The following is a 19,704-nucleotide window of genomic DNA, read 5'->3' on the forward strand; positions in this document are numbered from 1 at the left end:
TTTGTAAATGCATCACATTTACAGACACTGGAGGCAAGAAATGCCTCCAGTGTTACAGTGGTTGAAAAAGTTGACTTTCAAAGACAGTTTTTGGGCATCTCTGTACATTTTTGGGGTTTAAATATGCTTTAACTGGATGTGTTTTTATTGCATTCACCTTCTGACACCTGAATGACTAGCAAGCGCTGTAACTCACTGTATTCAATCACTAGGTTGCAGTTTAACTTCAGCTCCCTTGGTGCTCTGTTGGAGGCCAAGTGGGGCTCTTAAGGGAAAGCCAGCATTCCTCAACCCCTGTAACAATGTCCAATTTGTTACTTGACACTTTCCAAAAACAGAGGCATTTAATTGTGGGTCCCATTTTTGTTTTGCTCTCTCTATCATTGTCGTTTTATTGATCCGTTTTTTTTTTTAATTTTCAGCTGTGTGTGAAGTGGCATGCATGGAGTTGTGGGTAAGCAGATGTTGATGTATGTGCACATGTCTGACTTGTAATTAGGCTCGTGCTCTGGTCTGTATGGCATTTTAACAAATGCTTCTATATTTATTTATATGCCCATGCTATCAGACTGATGTTTTAGCAGAGTAACTTCTTGCCAGCCTCTATCTCTCCATCCACCTCCTTCGCTTTCTGTCTCTTTGGATTTGGGCTATGTTTTTTTTAAGCTCTGTGGTTTCTTTGTTCTTCATTTATCTTTATTCAGTTCTTAAAATTTTTTTAATTATATCTCAGAAACATTTCACTGGCACAAGGATCTTGTTTTCCAGACTGAAATCATAAAGTCATTATAATTTTTATTTTGTTGTTTGTGTAAGACAGTTTGGCGTTGGTGGACGGCATAGCATTCAGATGTTCAAGTGTGTCTGCATATGTCTTTCTCCTTTATTAACAAGTCACATCAAAATCTAATGTGGTGAAGACCTAGATACAGACTAGTTACATGTATACAACACTGTGACAAGTTTTAAACCACTCCTTTTTTTCCAAGGGGCCTCACTTTCTTGTAATCTTCATAAGGTGGTCCCTAATCAATATATGTCCATAGTTTCTTTGGACTTTGACTTTTTTTAGGTTGGTTTCTCTTCAGTTTTTATACCAAACCATTATAGCATCTTCCTGTAGTTTTTGCTTAAAATATGAGGAAAATTGACTATTTACAGCAGAAAAACACATAAAGTCAAGTTTAAAAGAAACAGGACCATGCTTATGCTTTAGTTTACCGACTACTGTATGCCAAGTATTCAGGTAGTTCATATTCTGTAAGAATCAATTTTTAGGTGCTAAAATATTGGTTTATATCTTGAAAATTGTGTATTATTTGTTGTTTGTCATTAATTTAACTAACACAGTAAGAAAAATCAATTTAGGAGCATATTTATTCCTGAATGATTCACAGATTTTATTTAGGGAGAAAACATTATGTTTTTATCACCCCCCAATGTGGTGCCTGCAGAACCGGCTGGTTTGACAGATCTCTAGGACTTGGGCTGCCGGCGGTGGGGTCGCTTTTCTTTGCTGGCCAGGGTCTTCCCGGACTGCTCCCTCTGGGGTCGGAGGCTGCTCTGTGGGGGCTCCCTTGTAGTGTCTTTGGGGATCTCTGGGGGGTACCTGGCTGTGATTAGCACTGGACTGGTTTGGGCGCTGCCAGGACAAGGGGTAGCCAGCTGGGGAGCTGGCACCAAGTGGGGATTTATGCTGCTGCCTTGGTGCCCACCCCTTCATTCCTCACACATGCAATACCACACAGCAATACACCTTAGCCACAACTCAAATTTTAATGTACTTTAGACATACATCTCTGGATTCAACACAGCACTTCACTTTACCCCAGACACACACACAAACACAATGTTCTCGGGGGGGAGGACTATGTGGTCCCCTGGCTTTTGCCATGGAGTTCCTCGCGTTGAACTGGCATAGGATGTGATAATGGCCTGGGTGCCTTTGATTGCACCTTGGGGGCCCCAGGAGTGGGCTGCCCACCTTGGTAGAGTGTCTTTGTAGGTTCCCCCATCTGTGGCCTATGGCTCCTGGAGGTGTATTGGGCTGGTTGAGGGCCACAGGGGCGGTGCTAGGCACTGGTGGTCCCGAGGGTGAAATACAATGAGCCCCTTATACCTTGGTCCCTCTGGGTTCCGGCCTGTCATGCTGGGGGCTCTGGGGTGGCTCTCCTGCTTGCTGCCAGGTGGTCTTCCTGCCGGGGATTGGTGTGGGCCCTGTGCCGCCTAGGGCATTGGTTCCTGGGCTTGGCCTGCGCAGCTGGGGTTGGCGGTGTGCTTAGGTCTAGGGGGGCTAAGTGCCATACATCTTGTTTTGTGATTCTTTAGTCTATGGGCTGCTGCTCAAGTGCCTTGCTGGCGGCCAGAGCCGGATCTTCCGGTCCTTTGCTGCTCTTCGGTGCCTTCTACTGATCTCGCCACACTTACAAATGTACACTTCCAGGTGACAAATTCACATCTACAAACACCCTGTCAACACAAACACACTTATTTCTACACATATGCTCAGCCAACCTACCCACACACACACACACACACACACACACACACACACACACTCTTGTTTTGCTATATGTAGTGAGGACCATCTGTTGACTCCCATTGACTTCCATTGATTTTTAGTCATTTTCAACCCTTTCTATGCCCTAACCCTGACAATAACCCTAAACCTAACTATTACCAGTGCATGCCTAACCCTAACCTTAACCTAAACTCAATTCACACCTTAGTCCTAAACCTAACCGTTAGCAAAATAGGTCGTGAGGACCAGCAAAATATCCTCACTTTGGTACAAACGGTCCTCAATTTGATGGTGAAATCGGGAAAATGGTTCTCACTGTGATGTCACAGGAACACACATACACACACACATACACAAACATACACACATCGACTCTGTTGAAAGTCATACAAACACAGGTTACTATAACATTAATGTGGCCTGCCTACTTTGATGCTGGATTGAATCTGGAATTAAAGTTAATCATGCAATGAGGATACTCTGTTGAGATATCCTTTTTGTAGAGCAAATCTGCCGTGGCACATGTAGGCAAACATCTGCTCTAAAATATTCACCCGCCTTGTTTTATATTTTATTTAAAATAATACAAAACATAAAACATTGCCCCCAAGATAACTGGGGTACTAAAATGCCTCCACCACGTTAATGTGGCAATTCTACAGAAACCAGAACCAGACATGGGTGCATTGCTTTCTCAAGGTTGGGACCCTTTCTCAGCCTCAAGCGAAGGACCTGGAGTATCATGGGGTCTTGTTCATGAGTCATAGTAGGATGGAGCTGGAGATGGATTAATGAATTGGGGCTACATCTGCAGTAATCAAGGTGCTGGTTCATTCTGTTGTGGTAAGAAAGAGATGGGCTTTCTGGTCACCAACTAATTTCTTGCTAAATAATTGAAAAAGGAGCTAAGTCCACAGAACACTTTGAAAGATCTCCAGAAAGACTGAAGGACTATTGATGAAGAACACTTTTAGAGATAACAAAACAGTAGGGCTCCTTGGAGCATGACTCAAGACTTTTGCCCAGAACTGTAGCTTTAAAAATAAAGTATAGGTTAATGAGCCTGCCAGTCTGATATATGTGTGTGTTTCCAACAAAGAAAAACAGAATAAATAGATTAAAGTACAGTGTTGATTTGTTGAGTTTTGTGTTAAGTAACACAATGCGTTTTTCTGCTTGCTCAAAGGTGAAGAGCATCATTAAACAAGCATCGCCCACACACATGACCAATGTGCATGCAGGTTGAGTTTTTTAGCAGTCACAGAAGGGGCATGTCCTGTGGGTGTGAGGGGTGTGTCTGTGGGCAGACTGACTGTATAAGACACATCTAGGTATGCCAATATTTTCATTCAGCTACACTGAAAACAGTGGAACTCAGCTCATTTCTGTAAATGTTCAAGTTTTATTTCTTTCATTTGTTCAGTTTAAGTTAAAGTTAAGGTTTTATTTTCAGTGTCACTCAGAACCTTATTTAATCAAGTGATTATGTCAGAGAGAAAGCTACAGCATATTTAAGTTTAGTTGTAATTCAGCATTTGTAGGGAGTCAAGGATCCTTTCTGAGTTGCCTCAGCAACTGTTTGGGTCAGCTGCAAGTCTGGGGTAAGTATCCTGCTCAGTTGGATCTTTCTGCTCTCCTTCCTCTGCATTATCTCTTCAGTTTTTTTGTCTAAACTTGGCTTTTGTAAGAGTATTATTTTGGGACCTACTACTCTGTCATTTTCAGATATTTTGGGAAAGTGCAAATAGAGAAACATGCTTCTATATTTATCTCAGTCTTGACCGAAACCCGTATTATTTTTCAAATTGCTTGTGCAAAAAAAATCTAATAAAAATGTAGAAATCAGTTTGCATGTCTTTTGGAGTAACAAACCACAAACTACCTAGCTGTTCTGTGGCAAGTTCAGGTCCACCATGATAATGCTAGGGTTGTGCAAAGTCACAGTCCTGTAATTGTGGCTATAAAGGAGAGTGCTATGCGGAGGAAATTCCTGCGGCAAACCCTCATTTTTTCTCTTGACATTTTTCCAAATGATTGATGTTTTAGTGCACAGTATGGAACTACAATAAAAATCACATTGAGCAATTCCATCACTATGACATTCTAATATCAGCATGTCATCATTTAACAATAAAGTTTGTTATGTGATTAACCAATGGCGGTATATGTATATGAATCACTAAAGACAATGCTTTTGTAAGACATTTTCCAGCTTTAATCATCACTGGTTTGCTTATTAGTACTTAAAATAAACACACATATTGCTTTTTTCCATTAATCTGTCAGAAATCTCTGAATCTCAAATGTCTATGTCTGCAGCTTAATGTCAGAAAACACTGTTTTCAGTGTCAGCTGATGTCACGTGTTGAGAAAGTCAGCATGTTTTGGCAAATGAATGTGTTGTAGCATGAGTCATTGCATGAACTTTATGTGTGTGTATTTACCGTCCAAATATAGCTGCAGAAAATCCCACGTTCATTTACAGGTGAACACATAAAGCTCCTGAATCATAGTAAATGTTATTTACAGCTCTCAGAAGTGCATTCTTAACTCTCTGATGCCAGAGTCACTTCACTTTTGATTACTCGCAAAAATGACTCAACTGTTTTTTTGTGAGAATACATAAACGTGTGCTGTTCTTGTATGCATGTTTGCATTGATGGGGCAGTTGTGTTTCACTGTGTCTTGTCAACTTTATTCAATTCTTCATTTCATATATGGAGTTTGCAAAATGGCACATTTAGATTTACTTTGTTTGCTCTCCTGTAGATCATATGCACATAGAAGAATACATTGAAGAAGATGAGGAACCACCTTTGCTGCTCAGCTCTTGTCCTCCTCGCGGTAGATTACATGACATGCATGTGTTTTAATGTGGGCAAATGTGTTTGCAGGTCCACTGACTTTGATTTGTCCATCTTCCAGGTGTTTGGCTGTGGTGGGACTGCAGTGGTGCAGTGTCGGTGGGGAGAAGGTTGTGTGTGTTTGCAATGCCCACCAGGCCAGGAGCCATCCAAGGTGAGCAAATGAACCAAAACAGTTATCAAGCCTTCTTTTTTTGAAAAAATGCTTTTAATTTCCAAAATAACTGTGACAAAATGTGCAGCTGACCTGTGGATGTTCACGTTGTTATCCTCAACATTTATTGAAAAAGCAATGGTTTATTCACAATAAATCAGAAAACTATTTATTTAAGAAACATATTTTATGAAAACCTTACATTAATAGTTATGTTATCTAACCAATCAACAATAATTAAAGTAATGCCTCTAAAAGTCAAAGAATAAATGCCAGTATGTAAGCTTGCTTTGTGGTAAATGTATTGGCACAGTATCATTCAAAGGTATTAATACCACTTTAACGTTTCCACAGCTTGTGATGTCACAGCCTTAAACTTCACTAGCCACCCTCACCCACCACCACTCTCAGAATCAATACTTTGTCAAACTACCTATCACTGCAGTTACAGCTGCCAAGTCTTTTAGGGGTTGTCTCCATCAGGTTTGTACAGAGACTTATATTTTTAGCCATTCTAACAAAATAAGAAGAATACTTTGATTTGAACCATCCCATCATAGCACCAGTTTTATGTTTGGAATGTGGTCCTTTGCTCTAGTTGCAAGTCTTTTGCAGGCTCTACCAGTTTTTCTTTCAGGATTGCCATGTATTTAGCTTCATCCAACTTCCCATAAACTTTGACCAGCCTTGCTCCTGCTAAAGAAAAGCCTCATCACAGCACCATGCTGCCACCATTATGCTTAACCATAGGGATGGTGAATGGGTCATAGTTTTCCTCTACTCGTGGTGTTTTGCACATAGTCTAAAAAAGTTAATTTTTGGTCTAATCCAACCAGAGCACCATCTTCCACATATTTGCTGGGTCTGCTACATGGCTTTTGACTAACTTTAAACTTGAGTTCTTATTGCATTCTTTAAACAATAGTTTTCTTATTGCAACTTCTTAAAATAAAATATATTAAAGGTGGGGTGTATAAAATGTGTCTCCATAATATTACAAGATATTGTATGTTTAAAAATGATCAACTGTTGATGCCATAAAATACATGTTAAGTGCTTCTAAGCATTGCCAAAAAAATCTATAAGGTTCACTAAGTAATATAAAAAATATAAAACAAAACCTTTTATAGCTTATCTTGACTTTAGACAGCACAAGAACGGGGATTATTGTGTCTTTTTCAGTTCTCTCTCAGAATGTTGAAGTGTTTTCTTTCTCCTCAGCCTTGTGGGCAGATCCAGAGTCCAGCTGAAGAAGTGAAATGTCAGTCCTGCACACCTGGAAGCTTTTCAGATGCAGTCGGCTCTGAGCTCTGCCATCCACACACATCCTGCGAGGTCCTGGGAAGAAACGTTGCAGACTCTGGCACTCTGACCTCAGATGCTGTCTGTGGCAACTGTCTGTCTGGGTGGGCTCTGCTGCTTCGGCCTCTCACTGCTCCGTCTGCACCTACAGTTTAAACCTGTATGACGTTTCTCATGTTTTTGTTCTTTCTCATCCAGATTTCACTGCCCTGATGAAGGACAAATTAACACTCAAAGTCCCTGCATGAAAAGTGAGATTCTGCACTGCTTCATTTGCTTCCAATGATTCGATGCATCTGTTCCTCTAATCTGTTTTGCTGTTCTCCTCTTCGTTCTTCAGCAGAACTGCATGTCAGAAAGATTCGCACAGTGGTAAAAGGTTCATCCAGTGGGGCAGGAGGGCCGGCCAACAGCACTGTGGTTCGGAGCGCGGAGGAAAAGACGGCAGAATATGCTGTTTTTGCCTTGGTGCCCATCTTCTGTGTAATGGGCTTGTTGGGCATCCTGATCTGCAACATCCTGAAGAAGAAGGGATACAACTGCACTGCCGAGAAGGATGGAAGAGATGAAGAGACTGCTACACATCAGAAAGAAGGTGAGAAAGACAGAAAGTGCAACTTTCACCACATTAATGCCATATAATATAGAAATGCATTTGGTGCTGTAAAGTGCCCTAAAGGTCAGAGGTAGTGGAGGCTTTTTTTATTCATAGACAGGAGTCAGTTCAAGAGTCAGCAGAGCGGAAAAGCAGAGGAGAAAAGTCAAACAAGAGTTAGATATAAATCAATAAAAAGCTATTAAAAGTTTAGTTTGAGAAGGATTGAAAAAATGATAAACAAAGGGAGACCAAGCTCTAAAACAAATATTTATTCATCACACCCACTCTCTGCACGTTGTACTGTCTACTTTTCAAAGACCAACCACTTTGAGACCCACACTGCGTTGCACATAATGTTGCAAATAACATCCACTTTTTTACTCTCCTTTTATATTTGGCGTACAGAACATGTAAGGACAAATGCTGAAAATTTTATTAAGAGTTGATTTTATGCCAGTTTTATCTTACCTAAGCAACAATGAAAAGGTTTGGATTTTGTACAAACTGACTCATGTCAGAGTTAAGATACGTTCAGCAGCCTTTTTAATAACAGAAATCACATGACAAAGTTAATCAATCACCAATGGTTTTTACTAATTCTATATGTTTCCCAGAAAGAAAGAGAGGACATTTAAAATGTAAGCCTAAACCGATTTAAAGCCGGCTAAGCTGGCTTGTTCTGCTCTCACCTGATGGGGCAAAGCAGTGCCAAAGAAGCATTGTGTGCTACCAGGAGCATCACCTGGGAACTCAACAGGCCCTGTTAAAATGCTGCTTATGTCTGTGCTACATCTGTTGCTTCAGGTTTCTTACATCTGTCTCACCTTTGCAAACTTATCTGCCTTTCGTTTCTATGGACTGTGAATATAGACTGCTTTAAGTAAATAACTTAAGAGAAAACTTTCTGCATCTTGTAGTGTAGCATTTTCAGTTAGATCTCCAGCTAGGGCAAGTTGCTTCAGGATTTTTGCTAAAAAAGATATGAATTTCACAAATTGATACATGATGCACATATGCAACACTGTTATGGAATTTACTTGAAGTAGGAGGAGTAGGATCCCCACAAACTGTTCCCACAAAGTTGGGATCGCCATATTGTTCGACAATGTCTTGATATGCTGAAGCGTTAAGTGCTCCTTTCATTGGAACCAGAGAAATCTGAAGGCCACATGAAGTTTGGAGCTTCTTATTCTGCAAAAGGTTGTCAACTTTTGTGCACTATTCCCCTCAGCATCTACTAACCCTCCACAGGGAAGTTATGAGGCTTCCTGGCTGAGTTTCCGTCATTCCCAATCACTTCAACTTGTTATAGTAGCACTAACATCTGGCTGTGGGTTTGGTATTGGGTCGTGGAGTTTCATGACTAGACTTATTGCACATCTAGTGTCCCATTACATGCTAGAATTTAATGATCTCCTGAAGGGAGGCCTATCTTTTCACTAATATTCGTAGAAGCAGTCTGCATGCCTGGATACCGGATATTTGTAGCCATGGGCGTGGTTGGAACTTCTAAATTCAATGTCAATTTGTGTCTTTTATGTGTTCTGCTATGTGACAGACCCAACTATAAGCTTTCTTGTTCCCTACAAACTTTGACAAAACTGTTTACTTAGTTAGCTCACTGTCTGATAAATGTGGTTGAAGGGTGTCATCAAATAATAAGTGCTTCAGGTATTAATAATGTCTTATTTTCGTGTTTGTGTTGCTGGTGCCTCAAAATGTTAATTGTTCTTCTTGCTCCAAGGGAAACTCCCTGAGCTTTGTTCTCTCTGCAGCTCCCTTAATCCCTCCGTCTCCACTTCATTGATCCAGTTTTCTGACTCTCATAAGGTTCTGCTCCCCTCTCATGTGGACATGAACATGATACCGCCCGGCCATCTCTCCTTTCTCAGCCAGATCAATTATTCAATCAACTACTTTACGTCATTGTTAATGTCCTCAGTTTCACTCTCCTCGCCCAGCACTCTTTTAATTGCTTTCTGTTCTCAATTCTAAGACTATTTCTATTGGCTTTTCAGTAACAAAAAAAGCTGCTAACCTGGATAACTGGATATTTGAGTGACACAATGGAAAGTGGGAGCAATAACTTGCCTATTTATTCCTTGAATGAACTAAAATCAGGCTTGTATTCGATAAAACAAGGATGTTATAAATGATTTTAAACCTCCTATTGCATTTGTTGCTCTTCCTTTTTCCCTTTCTGCACCCCTAGATAAGCTTACGGTGCAGTTGTGTATGAATACACCGAATTAATGTGCTCATCCTAGTGAGATAAAGTGCTGGAGGGGGGTGCCTATGCAGGGTGTCAGGTGAAGATGATGGAAAATGGGAAAGGCGAGAAAGTGATTGACTGATGCTGGAGAAATTCAGAGCATGAAACAGAATGTCTCAACAACAAAACTTGTTCCTGCCTGTTTCTTTTCCACTACCACTGCATTATGCACTTGTTGTGATACTCTGTCTGTCTAGTGCTGTTATTTCTTAACTAAAGTTAGAGAAATGTCTTACTCCTGCACTTTTCTGATCAACTTCTCCAGGGAGAACACCCCAGAGGCTAAATTACAGCAAGTCAGTTGCCTTGCAGGACTGAAATGGACCTGCTGTGGCAGCTCTGACTACCTAGATGTACAGGGAGGGAACAGTTTCAGGTGTAGTGAAATAATGGAAGTCATGTCTCTAACTCAGTGTTCAGGCAGAGGAAGAGCGCTTTAAAATCTCGTGTTCGGGCAGTTCTCAGTCAGATGCTACAGTTAAACTTTACAGAGGAATCTTGCCGTTAAAAGCAGATAAAGATTTGCACTCTGTTATTGTCCCATAGCAACAGCATTTGTAGAGACTGAGCTATTGTTATGTTCCAACAAGAGTCTAATGTTGCTGATGCAAGAGCCAGAAATGAAACACACTCATACACACTTCCAATCAATACAGTTGCAGTTCACACTAGGCTCAGTATCACCTGGCATTTCACACTACAGTCCTGCAATAGTACCAACACACTGAGCTCTGTGTGCTCCAGCAGTGCTGAATGGAGGATAGCTGCTGAGTGGGTCTGTTTTGTTACCCCCAGGCCCTCATTGCCTTCTCTCAGCTGCCTCACTGTCCTCATCTATTCTGGGATGATGGGGGGTTGCCATGGAGTTATTTCTATTCTATGCTCTTAATTCATCCTGGTCCATCCTCATCAGTTGCTGCTGTTGTTAATACTGAATTCACAGACATAGCAAATGAACATCTTAATCTATGTGAATCTGTGCATTTTGGTTTTCCTCTTCAACTATGTATACATTTGCTTACTGTTATCCTTCCTGTATGGGAAAACTTTTTATACATGATGCAAAAATGACAAACGTTATTCAGATTATAAATACTTCAGAAGGGTTTACATGTGATTTTATTATGTTAACTGCTGGTTATAATGGTTGCAATCGTCAGTGTGGAAAGTGGATGGGTTGCCAAAGCTGCAGGACCCTCTGGTGGTCGGTGAAGGTCATAGCAACTTTACTCAGCTAATTTTACACAATAAGCAGGAGCATGAAGACTATTGTTTCTTTTATGTATAGATTATCTATAGCACTGTTGTAGTGAAAGAAATAAATGAAAAAAAAAATAATGCTGCTGAAACTGATTGTCCACTTGTCTTGTTTACATTCAGGATAGCTGTGGAACTGCAGCTGTGCTAGCAAGAAGAACATTATTTTAGATCAAAATAAATAAGTAATAAACACTGTGTGCTTACAATTGTAAGTATGGCCTAGTTACTTGTATTTCCCCTTTCCTGTAGGCAACAACTGCCCCTATATATCTGATGACCTGAATGAAGACACAATCAGTGTTCTGGTTCGCCTCATAACAGAGAAGAAAGGTACGTCTTGCAGTCCTGTAACATAGCTGATGTGGTCTGAGCTATTGTCATCTCTTTAGGCCCATGTGGAGGAGTTTCACAGCAAAAATGCCACAGATATAAAAATATGTCTGTTCTGACTGGTGCAGCAGCTCCTCTTTTACATTTTATGTTCATACTTTCTGTTAAACTCTGTGTGCAATTTGTTTCAACCATTTTTTAGATATTAAAAAGCTTACTAAGCAAATACCAAAACATGGCAGATTTCTTTAGTTTGTTTTTTTTTGTCACACCTAAATATTCCAGATCTAACAAATGTGTAATATCAGACAAAAAACCTGACTAAATTCAAAATACAGTTTTCAGATGATGATTTCATTTATTAAGGGAGAAAAGGTCAGCCTGCAGGCTCTCTGTGAAAAAGTAGCTGGCCTAATAACTCATTGTGTTCCCCTTGGCGGTAACAGCTGCAATTAGTCGTTTACACAATTGTGGAGGACTTTTCTGGCCGACTTTCTTTTCAGGATTGCTTTAATTCAGCCACACTGGAATATTTCTGAGCATAAATTACCTATTTAAAGCCATGCCACAGCACCTGAATCAAATTAAAGTCCTAACTTTGACTAGGCCACTCCAAAACCTTCATTTGGTTATTTTTTAACCATTGTTGATCATTTTCCTGCTCACATAACACAGCTGTAGCTTCAGGTCACAAACTGATGGTCAAACATTTTTTGCTAAAGAGCAGAATTTATGGTTTCATCAGTAACAATAAATTGTCCAGAACCTGAAGCATCATAGCAGCCCCACATCATCACACTGCCACTACCGTGTTTTATTGTCAGCATGATGTTCTTTTTTTAAATTACAGATAACAGGACAATCACCTTCCATATTGTTCTTCCAAATGTTTTTAAAATTGTACCTTCCACTTTTGTCTTGACAGTCCAATGAATATTTTCCCCAACGTGTTGAAGATCATCAAGATGTCCTCAAAACATTTGTGATTACTATTTTGCATAGAACTGGGCTCATTTCCTTAGCTTTTTCCTAAATATATAAGATTGCCATTGAAAAACATCTTTCTTTATCTACTTCAATTAAATTTGTCTGATATTAAATTATTCTGATGATTTGAAACATATGAGTGTGACAGAAAAAACAAAACAGAAATAAATCTTTAAGGGGGCAAATAATTTTTTGCAGCAATTCATACTTGTAATTCACTTTTTTTTTTAAACGTTAAAATAATTTAATTTGTACGAACCCCGGCAGGTGTCAGCGCGTGAAAAAAAAAACAAAGCCGGTGGAAAGCATGTGCACGGATTACTAAACTGTGCTCCATTTTGCAATCCATACGCATAGATTACTCAGTGACATCTATCCAGATTTTGAATTCAAGTTCAGTGGATCTGTTGTCATATATAAACTTAAAGCAATGCCATGTTTTAATTAGCACACTTCACAGCTTGTAATGTGACTTTATTTTTGTTACACTGAGATATCTCAATAGATGTCTCTGAGTAATCTGCATGCACAGATTGCAAAACGGATCACACAGTTTATCAAACCATGCAGACAGATTGCAGAAACTGAGCGCTCAGTTTAGTAAAGCGTGTGCACAGATTTCCACCGTTTTTTGTTTTTTTTTCACCTGCTGACACCTGCTGGGCTCCATAAATTTGCTTTCAAGCAGAGTGTCATAACTCCAGCTTCTGCTACCAAAAACATGAAGGGGTGGTGTTATAATAATAAAGTGGTATTGTGTATGTATTTTAGAAAATGCTGCTGCATTGGAGGAACTGCTGCTGGAGTACGAGAGCAAACAGATGAGCAAAGGCTCGTCAATCAAGTACGTAAAACACACTCTATCACACACCTACACATCATTGCATGCTTTCACTAAGTCATACTCCTTGAGATCAGATTTAACAAGGCAACTTCACTGCTGTAATTCTGTCTCTGCAGCCTTGGAAAGGATAATTTATACCTTGCACTGAGGGCACATTAACATGGCGCTATACTATAATCTTTCTCTATCGGACTGTGAATCCTCATTTAGGTCTAGCACAACTTAATGCTATAAGAATGCAATTTGTAATTTGCAGTTTTCTTAAACCTTTTTCAACAAAAGCAAAAAGTTTTCAAAAGCAGTCTCCATACATCAGACTGCGGCGGATGCATTTTTTGAGCTGTGGTAGGGATCAGTTTGACTCTTGGCGGTGACTCACTCCCACAGGTCTGCAGTGAACTTCCTACACACTTATAAAAACTGTCCACTTATGAGACTTCAACAGTCAGTGGGTCACTGAGCTCACTGGTGGTCACATAATTTATCAACGTCTCAACATTTACACAACTGAAGGTGGTTGTGGTTGATAGGTTGGTTGGAAGCTGTGGCTTTAAAAATTGCTCAAGTGGTCAGAATTGAATTTAACCTGTTAGTTTGCACCACTGTGCCTCTTCTCTTACATGAGATATATTGTTTATCTTTTTATATATATGTTAACATTTAAGCTACGAACAATTTTCTAAAAGATCTAAAAGGTATGAACGTAATTTAGCTCTGAGCAAAATAATCACGGTACTCTTTTAGTACAGAATGTTGGATATTGTTCTGCTGAAAGACCCAAGCCCTTTCTGGCCTATGTTGGTCTAAATTCTGCATACATTTTTAAACATTACTGATTCCAAGTTCACCCAAGTCACGAGTTAACCTTCTACTTTTATGCATAGAATATAGTTTAATTTCAAAACAACATTTTTTAATCATTTGGTTACATTCAGATTTGTTTTTACTGCAGCAATGTTGCATTTATGAAATTATATTTCCTGTTGCTGCCATTGACAGCTTTGATGTAGCGTTTATGAAAGCTGCAATTCATTTGTAGAGCACATTTCAAATAATTTCAGTTGCAACAAAGTGCTGTTCAGACTGTTTGTAAATAAACCTAACAGAATAAATTAAGAGGATGGATAACAATAAAAAAGAGATAATAAAAAAACTGTCAGCAAAACAATGTGCAAACCATTGACCTAAATAAAAACATGTGTATTTTACTCATCTCTGAATTTTGACCTACCCCACATTGATTGTGCACTGATTTTTATCCAATTCCTTTCAGTGTGTAAAACCATGTGGTCTCAGGGGCCGGTGCCAGTGTGCTGTTCCTCAATGGGACCGCAGAAACACAGTAGCTATAGGTTCAGGAACATTCTGACACACTCACCAACTCACACAATTTCCACACACACTTTTGGAAACCTTTCAGATAAGCGGCTCAGCATGGGGCGGGGGTTACCTGGGGTCAACTACTTGCTGTAATAACAGAGACAAACAACTGCATTCATCTCATTATCAGCGCTGTATAACAAGGAAGACATCTTACCTTCTTGTTTCAGCTTTCACATTGCTTTATGTCAACATAGTTAGCATATAGAAACTGAGATTGTTACTGGAGGAACTACTTGACACTTTTAAATGTTGCATTTATTTTATGCCTTGTTGTTATGCAAGCAGTGATTAATGTTTTTGCATCCAGCATCTGTAGATAGGGCAGGCTTTTGTCTGTTTTTACCTACATAGGCAAATACCACAAGGAAGAAAGAAAGGTAAATCTGCATCAGAATTGCATTATATCACAAAATGTATTGGGTCACCTGTCCAAATCATTGAATTCAGGAGCCAAATCACCTCCATGGTCACAGGTGAGGGAATCTAGCATCTTGCCATGCAGACTGCTTCAACAAACATCTGTAAATTAATAGGTTGCTCTCAGCAGCTCAATGAACTCCAGCATGATAGTGTAATAGGATGGCACCTGCATATGCAGAAAGTCCGGTTATGTAATTTCCATGCTCTAAATTTTCCAGTCAACTGTCCTATCAAAACAAAATGGACGCAGTTTGAAATGGCTGCCACTCAGCCATGGAAAATCACAAAGTGTTGGACAAATAATGCTGAGGTGCACAGTTTGCAGAATTCAACACCTTTCTGCAGAGTCAATAGCTGCAGATCTCCAAACTTTCTGTGGCCTGCAGATTAACTAAATACTGCTGCCTAGAGAGATTCGTGGAATGGGTTTTCATGACTAAGCAGTTGTATTCAAGCCTTACAACAACATAGACAATGCAAAGTTTTGAACCACTCGGATGCAGTGGTGTAAATTGCGCATACATATTCTCCGGCATGAAGAATCATTCCTCCTTGTCTTCCAATCCAATGGACTACACTTGGTCCATTGTTTGGTGGAGAGAGTATTATGGTCTGGGTCACTCTTTAAAGAGTTAGACTCAGTCCTTTGGATCCAGTAAAAAGAAACGCTTAATGCAATAGCATACCAGGACAGTTCCATGCTCCCAACCTTGAGGGAACAACTGGAAGATGACCCCTTCTGTTCCAATGTGACTGCCCACTGGTGCACACAACAAGGTTCATAAAGACATAGATGAGCGGGTTTGGTGTAGAAAAACTTGACTGGTCAGCAACCCGATGAAACACCTTTGGCGTAAATAAGGGGCAGAGACTGTGAGCCATCACTTCTGTTCAACATCATTGTCTGACCTCACAAGTGCTCTTCAAGAAGAATGGTCAAATATTCTCAAAAACACATTCATAAACCTTCTGGAAAGCCTTTCCAAAAGAGTTGAAGCTCTTGTATCTGCAAAGGGTGGGCTAACACCATATTAATTTCTTCTGTCATTAAGATTGGGATGCTATTACAGTTCATGGGTGTGTAAAGACAAATTACCCATTTGTTTAGGCAATAATGTGTTTTATTGTCTCCTACATTATTTGGACTTTATAGGTGTTTTAGGGATGTTAGCAAAACAGAAGTTAAACAAAAAAGGTCTGTCTATAATCACCCCCCTGAGCAAAATCAGCTGATTGACCAAAGGCGACAAAATTTTGCTGAGACGGAGAATAAAAGGAGTTGACCCTTCATAAGATGGAAATTTGTATTTAGGATCACTAAAAACAAAGCCAATGTGTAAAAACTCAAACATGGAGCTAAAAATTAAAGATGTAACAGTAGGTGATTATGATTATAGCTTTCTTGTGGTTAGACCTATGTTCATATAAGTTGCCTGACTGTTTTTCTGTCCTTTTTCGCCTACAGGTTTCCGATGCTGTCCCCCTTGTCCACCTTCCGCTCCATCCCCAAGTCTTGCCCCCATCAGTCCCACCTGCACACAATCTCCGGGCTCTCCGGTCTGGCCCCCAAACATGGCTACCGCTGCTCCCGCTGCGCCCAAAGAAAGTGGCCCCCCGTTCTCATCCCTCCTTTGGATTCTTTTAAAGACCCGCTGAAGCCCCCGCAGAGCCTCATACTGCCCTCCTTGGACACACCTGTTGACCAGCAGATGAACCCCCTACCACGGCGGGTTTGTGTGGACACACACCGCACACAAGCTGCTGTTGTGCCAAAAACTGTTCAGAGCAAAGTGGACAGCAATGATGGGAGGGAGAAGAAGGAGGGAGAGGTGTTGTCTGTAGGAAGGTGAGCCCAGCTAATCAGTGTTACTAAAATAATGTGGTTAAAGTGACGTTCTGAACCAATGCTAGTTTTTGCACTTGATTTCTTTTAAACTGTTTCTAATTTAAGATTAAAGTCTTCCTTAATATGCATGTGAAGGTTTCTTTTGGTGGATTTCCATTGGTCTTTCTGACGCTAATCATGGATAATTTTCTGCTATTGATTTACAGATTTCAAGTTGCTCAAATACCCGAGTACAGGCCCATTGCCATAGAAACAAAAGCATCCTCCCAGGAGCAGAGGAACTCCCTGTTTGGTGGGAAACATTTTCCCTCCTGTTCATCATCTGGCTTCAAGAGGTACGGAAAAAAACCAACTTCTGATTCTCTCTTTAACCTATGTTTCTACTGTTTCTTCATACTTGCACACTTGAATAATGGTGAACGTGTGGTGAAGTAATTGAAAGCTCTTCTGATCATCAGTTGAATGAGTTTGAAATAAATTAAATGTTTATATACACTGGATAAAAAGACACATAAACCTCTTCCTAGATGAAGAAATACAGTGATGCTGCATGATCATGCTACCTCGTGGAAGAAGACCTCGTCATCTGATGGCAGCCTAAACGCCAGGATGGAGATGTTCTTCAGAAAATCTAACCTCCACCTGCTGGCAGAAGAAGGAATGGCTTCTCATTAGACGATAAGATAATCTCATGACAGCTTGATCTTAATTCTACTTAAAGTTCTGGATCCAATCAGCAGCAGAGCTGGAAAGCTAATGAGATTAATGCAGGAGGAGGATTAGTTGAAACCAAATATCACTGACGCTAAAGATGCTAAATCACTTATGGTTACTGATCAGAAAATTGTGGTTCTGCCTCTTTGGCAAAACTTTTTTGTCCTGTTTCTCCCATTAACCTTGGAGGAAACAGGGCATCAAGTCAAAGAAACATAAATCATCTTTGCAACTGAGTGCCACATCCATTGGAAATATGAATGTGTTTAACAATGGATTGGTTCTTCTCTTTGGCATATATAGAAATTACAGATGAGGTAAAGTTTTAGACTTTTAATCTGTTGAATGTATTAACAGAAACTCATTTTATGCACTGAAGTAAGTTATTTAGGTTGGAAGGTTAAAACCTGAGCTCTGATTTTTACAGCTTTTAGGCTCAATATTTTCTCATTGCCTAAACTGTGTGAAATCTGTTACAATCCTAAGGAGAACTGTTTCTTGTGCTATGTAATTATGTATGCCAATGCCAGATCAACAAAATCATTTCAGTCTTCCAGAATATAACTAAGTGTTCAGCATGTTCCAGAGCTCCTAAGGTAGCCTGTGAATGTATTTTGAAATTTTATATAATGTCTAGAGACACATTTTTTCCTTATAAGATCTAATTTATATTGTAGTCAGACACAGAGCTATCTCAGCCTGAAAAACAAGCACAGCCACGCAAACTTTATATCGGATCACATCGAAGCAGCTTTTGTTATTTCAATCACTGATCAAAGCCCAGATTTTTATAAAAGATTCATTTTCTATTTAACCCTTGTATATTTGAGATGTTTAGAGGTATCATTTCAACAGTTTCTGGTATACTGTAGCTTTTAGAATAGAGTCCATTGTGGACCCAGCTCTAGGTTTAAAGTGGCTTCTTGTATATTTTCTCTATATTTGAATGATATTGCAGCGCAAATGCTTATTGCAGGCAACAAATATCATTTAGGACCACAGGTGAAAAGCTAAACATTGAAAAAGATCGCAAAAAAAAAACAACCATTGTATTTAGGTGTAAATATGTAAAGAAGGCTGAGAGTATAAGGACGAAAACTCTTGCTTTGTTTTATACTCTAACACACAGTATGTATGAGGTGATTCGGGGGTGAATAGCTGCACTGCACCAGTGACAGGACTCTGTCATTCTTATAAGCTGAACTGCTGTCTGAAATGATTTTCTACCCTTACTGTAGGGTTAAACATATCAGTGTTCTTCCTCTGATCATGAGCTACACCAACTCACATATTATCCTTTGTAGTTCTTAACTAGATAAACTAACAAACAACTGATTTTTCAAACCCTCATGTAGGCTGTAGTTTATATTCTTATATGTTTCTAAGTGTGCACTATTATCAGATTTACTTACTTTATTAAGTTCATATTATGCTGTTAAGAGAAATAACACAACATATTTAGAAGACAGGACATTAATTACCCCAAGCTGATGATTACTTGTTTTTGTTTCAGCTGCTTTTATGCTACGGTATTGTCAGCATTAAATATTTTCAAGCTAGGCAGGAAGGAAGAACAAGATCTCATCAGATTTTTTGTATTTATTTATATCGTGCTACATTTTATTATATCACATCTATTTCTGTATGCTGTTTTTACTTATGAAATAAAGATGAGTTGTATTTTTAACTGTCTTTTATTGTTATTGCAGATATATGTTTTTACATCTATGCATGTGAAACATGTTTGTTATTAGTGTGTGTGAGAGAGACAAATCTGGAAGAAAAAACCCACTTGTTGTCATCTTGTTTGCTGCCAATCTTACCCACATGCAGAGAACACAGAGAAACTGGATCAGTTTAAGAGTTTATTGCTTGATCACAGGAACAAGGTGGAATAGAGCCAGGACAGGAACCACTCAGTATTCTGGGTTCAATGATCGGTCAGGGGAACTTGATGCGGTGTCTGGGGATGGCTCAATGTGAATCTGGAGCTCGGTCTAGGCGGAGGTTCTTCTGGTTCTCCCTCCGGAGTAAAACCAGATTCTGGTCCCGCTCTTTTCCTTAGGACTAGTAGGCAGTCTTGTTGGAGGGTGGACAGGGTTCGCTCAGTGGTCGCTGGAGGATGGAGGATCAGTGGCTGCCAACCGGAATTTGGCTTGAAGATCTTTACTGAAGTCTTGGTTCGAAGAACAGAGTAGATTGGTTCTTC

General features: G+C 39.7%; 1 protein-coding gene across 3 annotated transcripts in view; it reads left to right on the forward strand.

Annotated features, from left to right (window-relative positions):
• Positions 1 to 19,182, forward strand: part of relt (RELT TNF receptor) — a 39,885-nt gene extending 20,703 nt beyond the window's left edge. The window contains exons 1-11 of one of the 3 annotated variants that reach the window (XM_047390911.1): positions 3,913 to 4,122; positions 5,291 to 5,365; positions 5,447 to 5,539; positions 6,761 to 6,945; positions 7,040 to 7,092; positions 7,182 to 7,436; positions 11,221 to 11,301; positions 13,060 to 13,132; positions 16,401 to 16,781; positions 16,988 to 17,116; positions 17,309 to 19,182. In XM_047390911.1, the coding sequence (XP_047246867.1) occupies positions 5,324 to 5,365; positions 5,447 to 5,539; positions 6,761 to 6,945; positions 7,040 to 7,092; positions 7,182 to 7,436; positions 11,221 to 11,301; positions 13,060 to 13,132; positions 16,401 to 16,781; positions 16,988 to 17,116; positions 17,309 to 17,312 (1,296 nt within the window). In that variant the 5' untranslated portion in view covers positions 3,913 to 4,122; positions 5,291 to 5,323 and the 3' untranslated portion in view covers positions 17,313 to 19,182. Of the gene's footprint in view, positions 1 to 3,912; positions 4,123 to 5,290; positions 5,366 to 5,446; positions 5,540 to 6,760; positions 6,946 to 7,039; positions 7,093 to 7,181; positions 7,437 to 11,220; positions 11,302 to 13,059; positions 13,133 to 16,400; positions 16,782 to 16,987; positions 17,117 to 17,308 lie in introns of those variants that run through there. The other 2 variants (XM_047390910.1, XM_047390912.1) reach the window with 2 other exon arrangements.
• Positions 19,183 to 19,704: the final 522 nt, after the last annotated feature.

Source organism: Girardinichthys multiradiatus, chromosome 18 (genome assembly GCF_021462225.1).
Source record: "Girardinichthys multiradiatus isolate DD_20200921_A chromosome 18, DD_fGirMul_XY1, whole genome shotgun sequence".
NCBI classification, from domain to species: Eukaryota; Metazoa; Chordata; class Actinopteri; order Cyprinodontiformes; family Goodeidae; genus Girardinichthys; species Girardinichthys multiradiatus.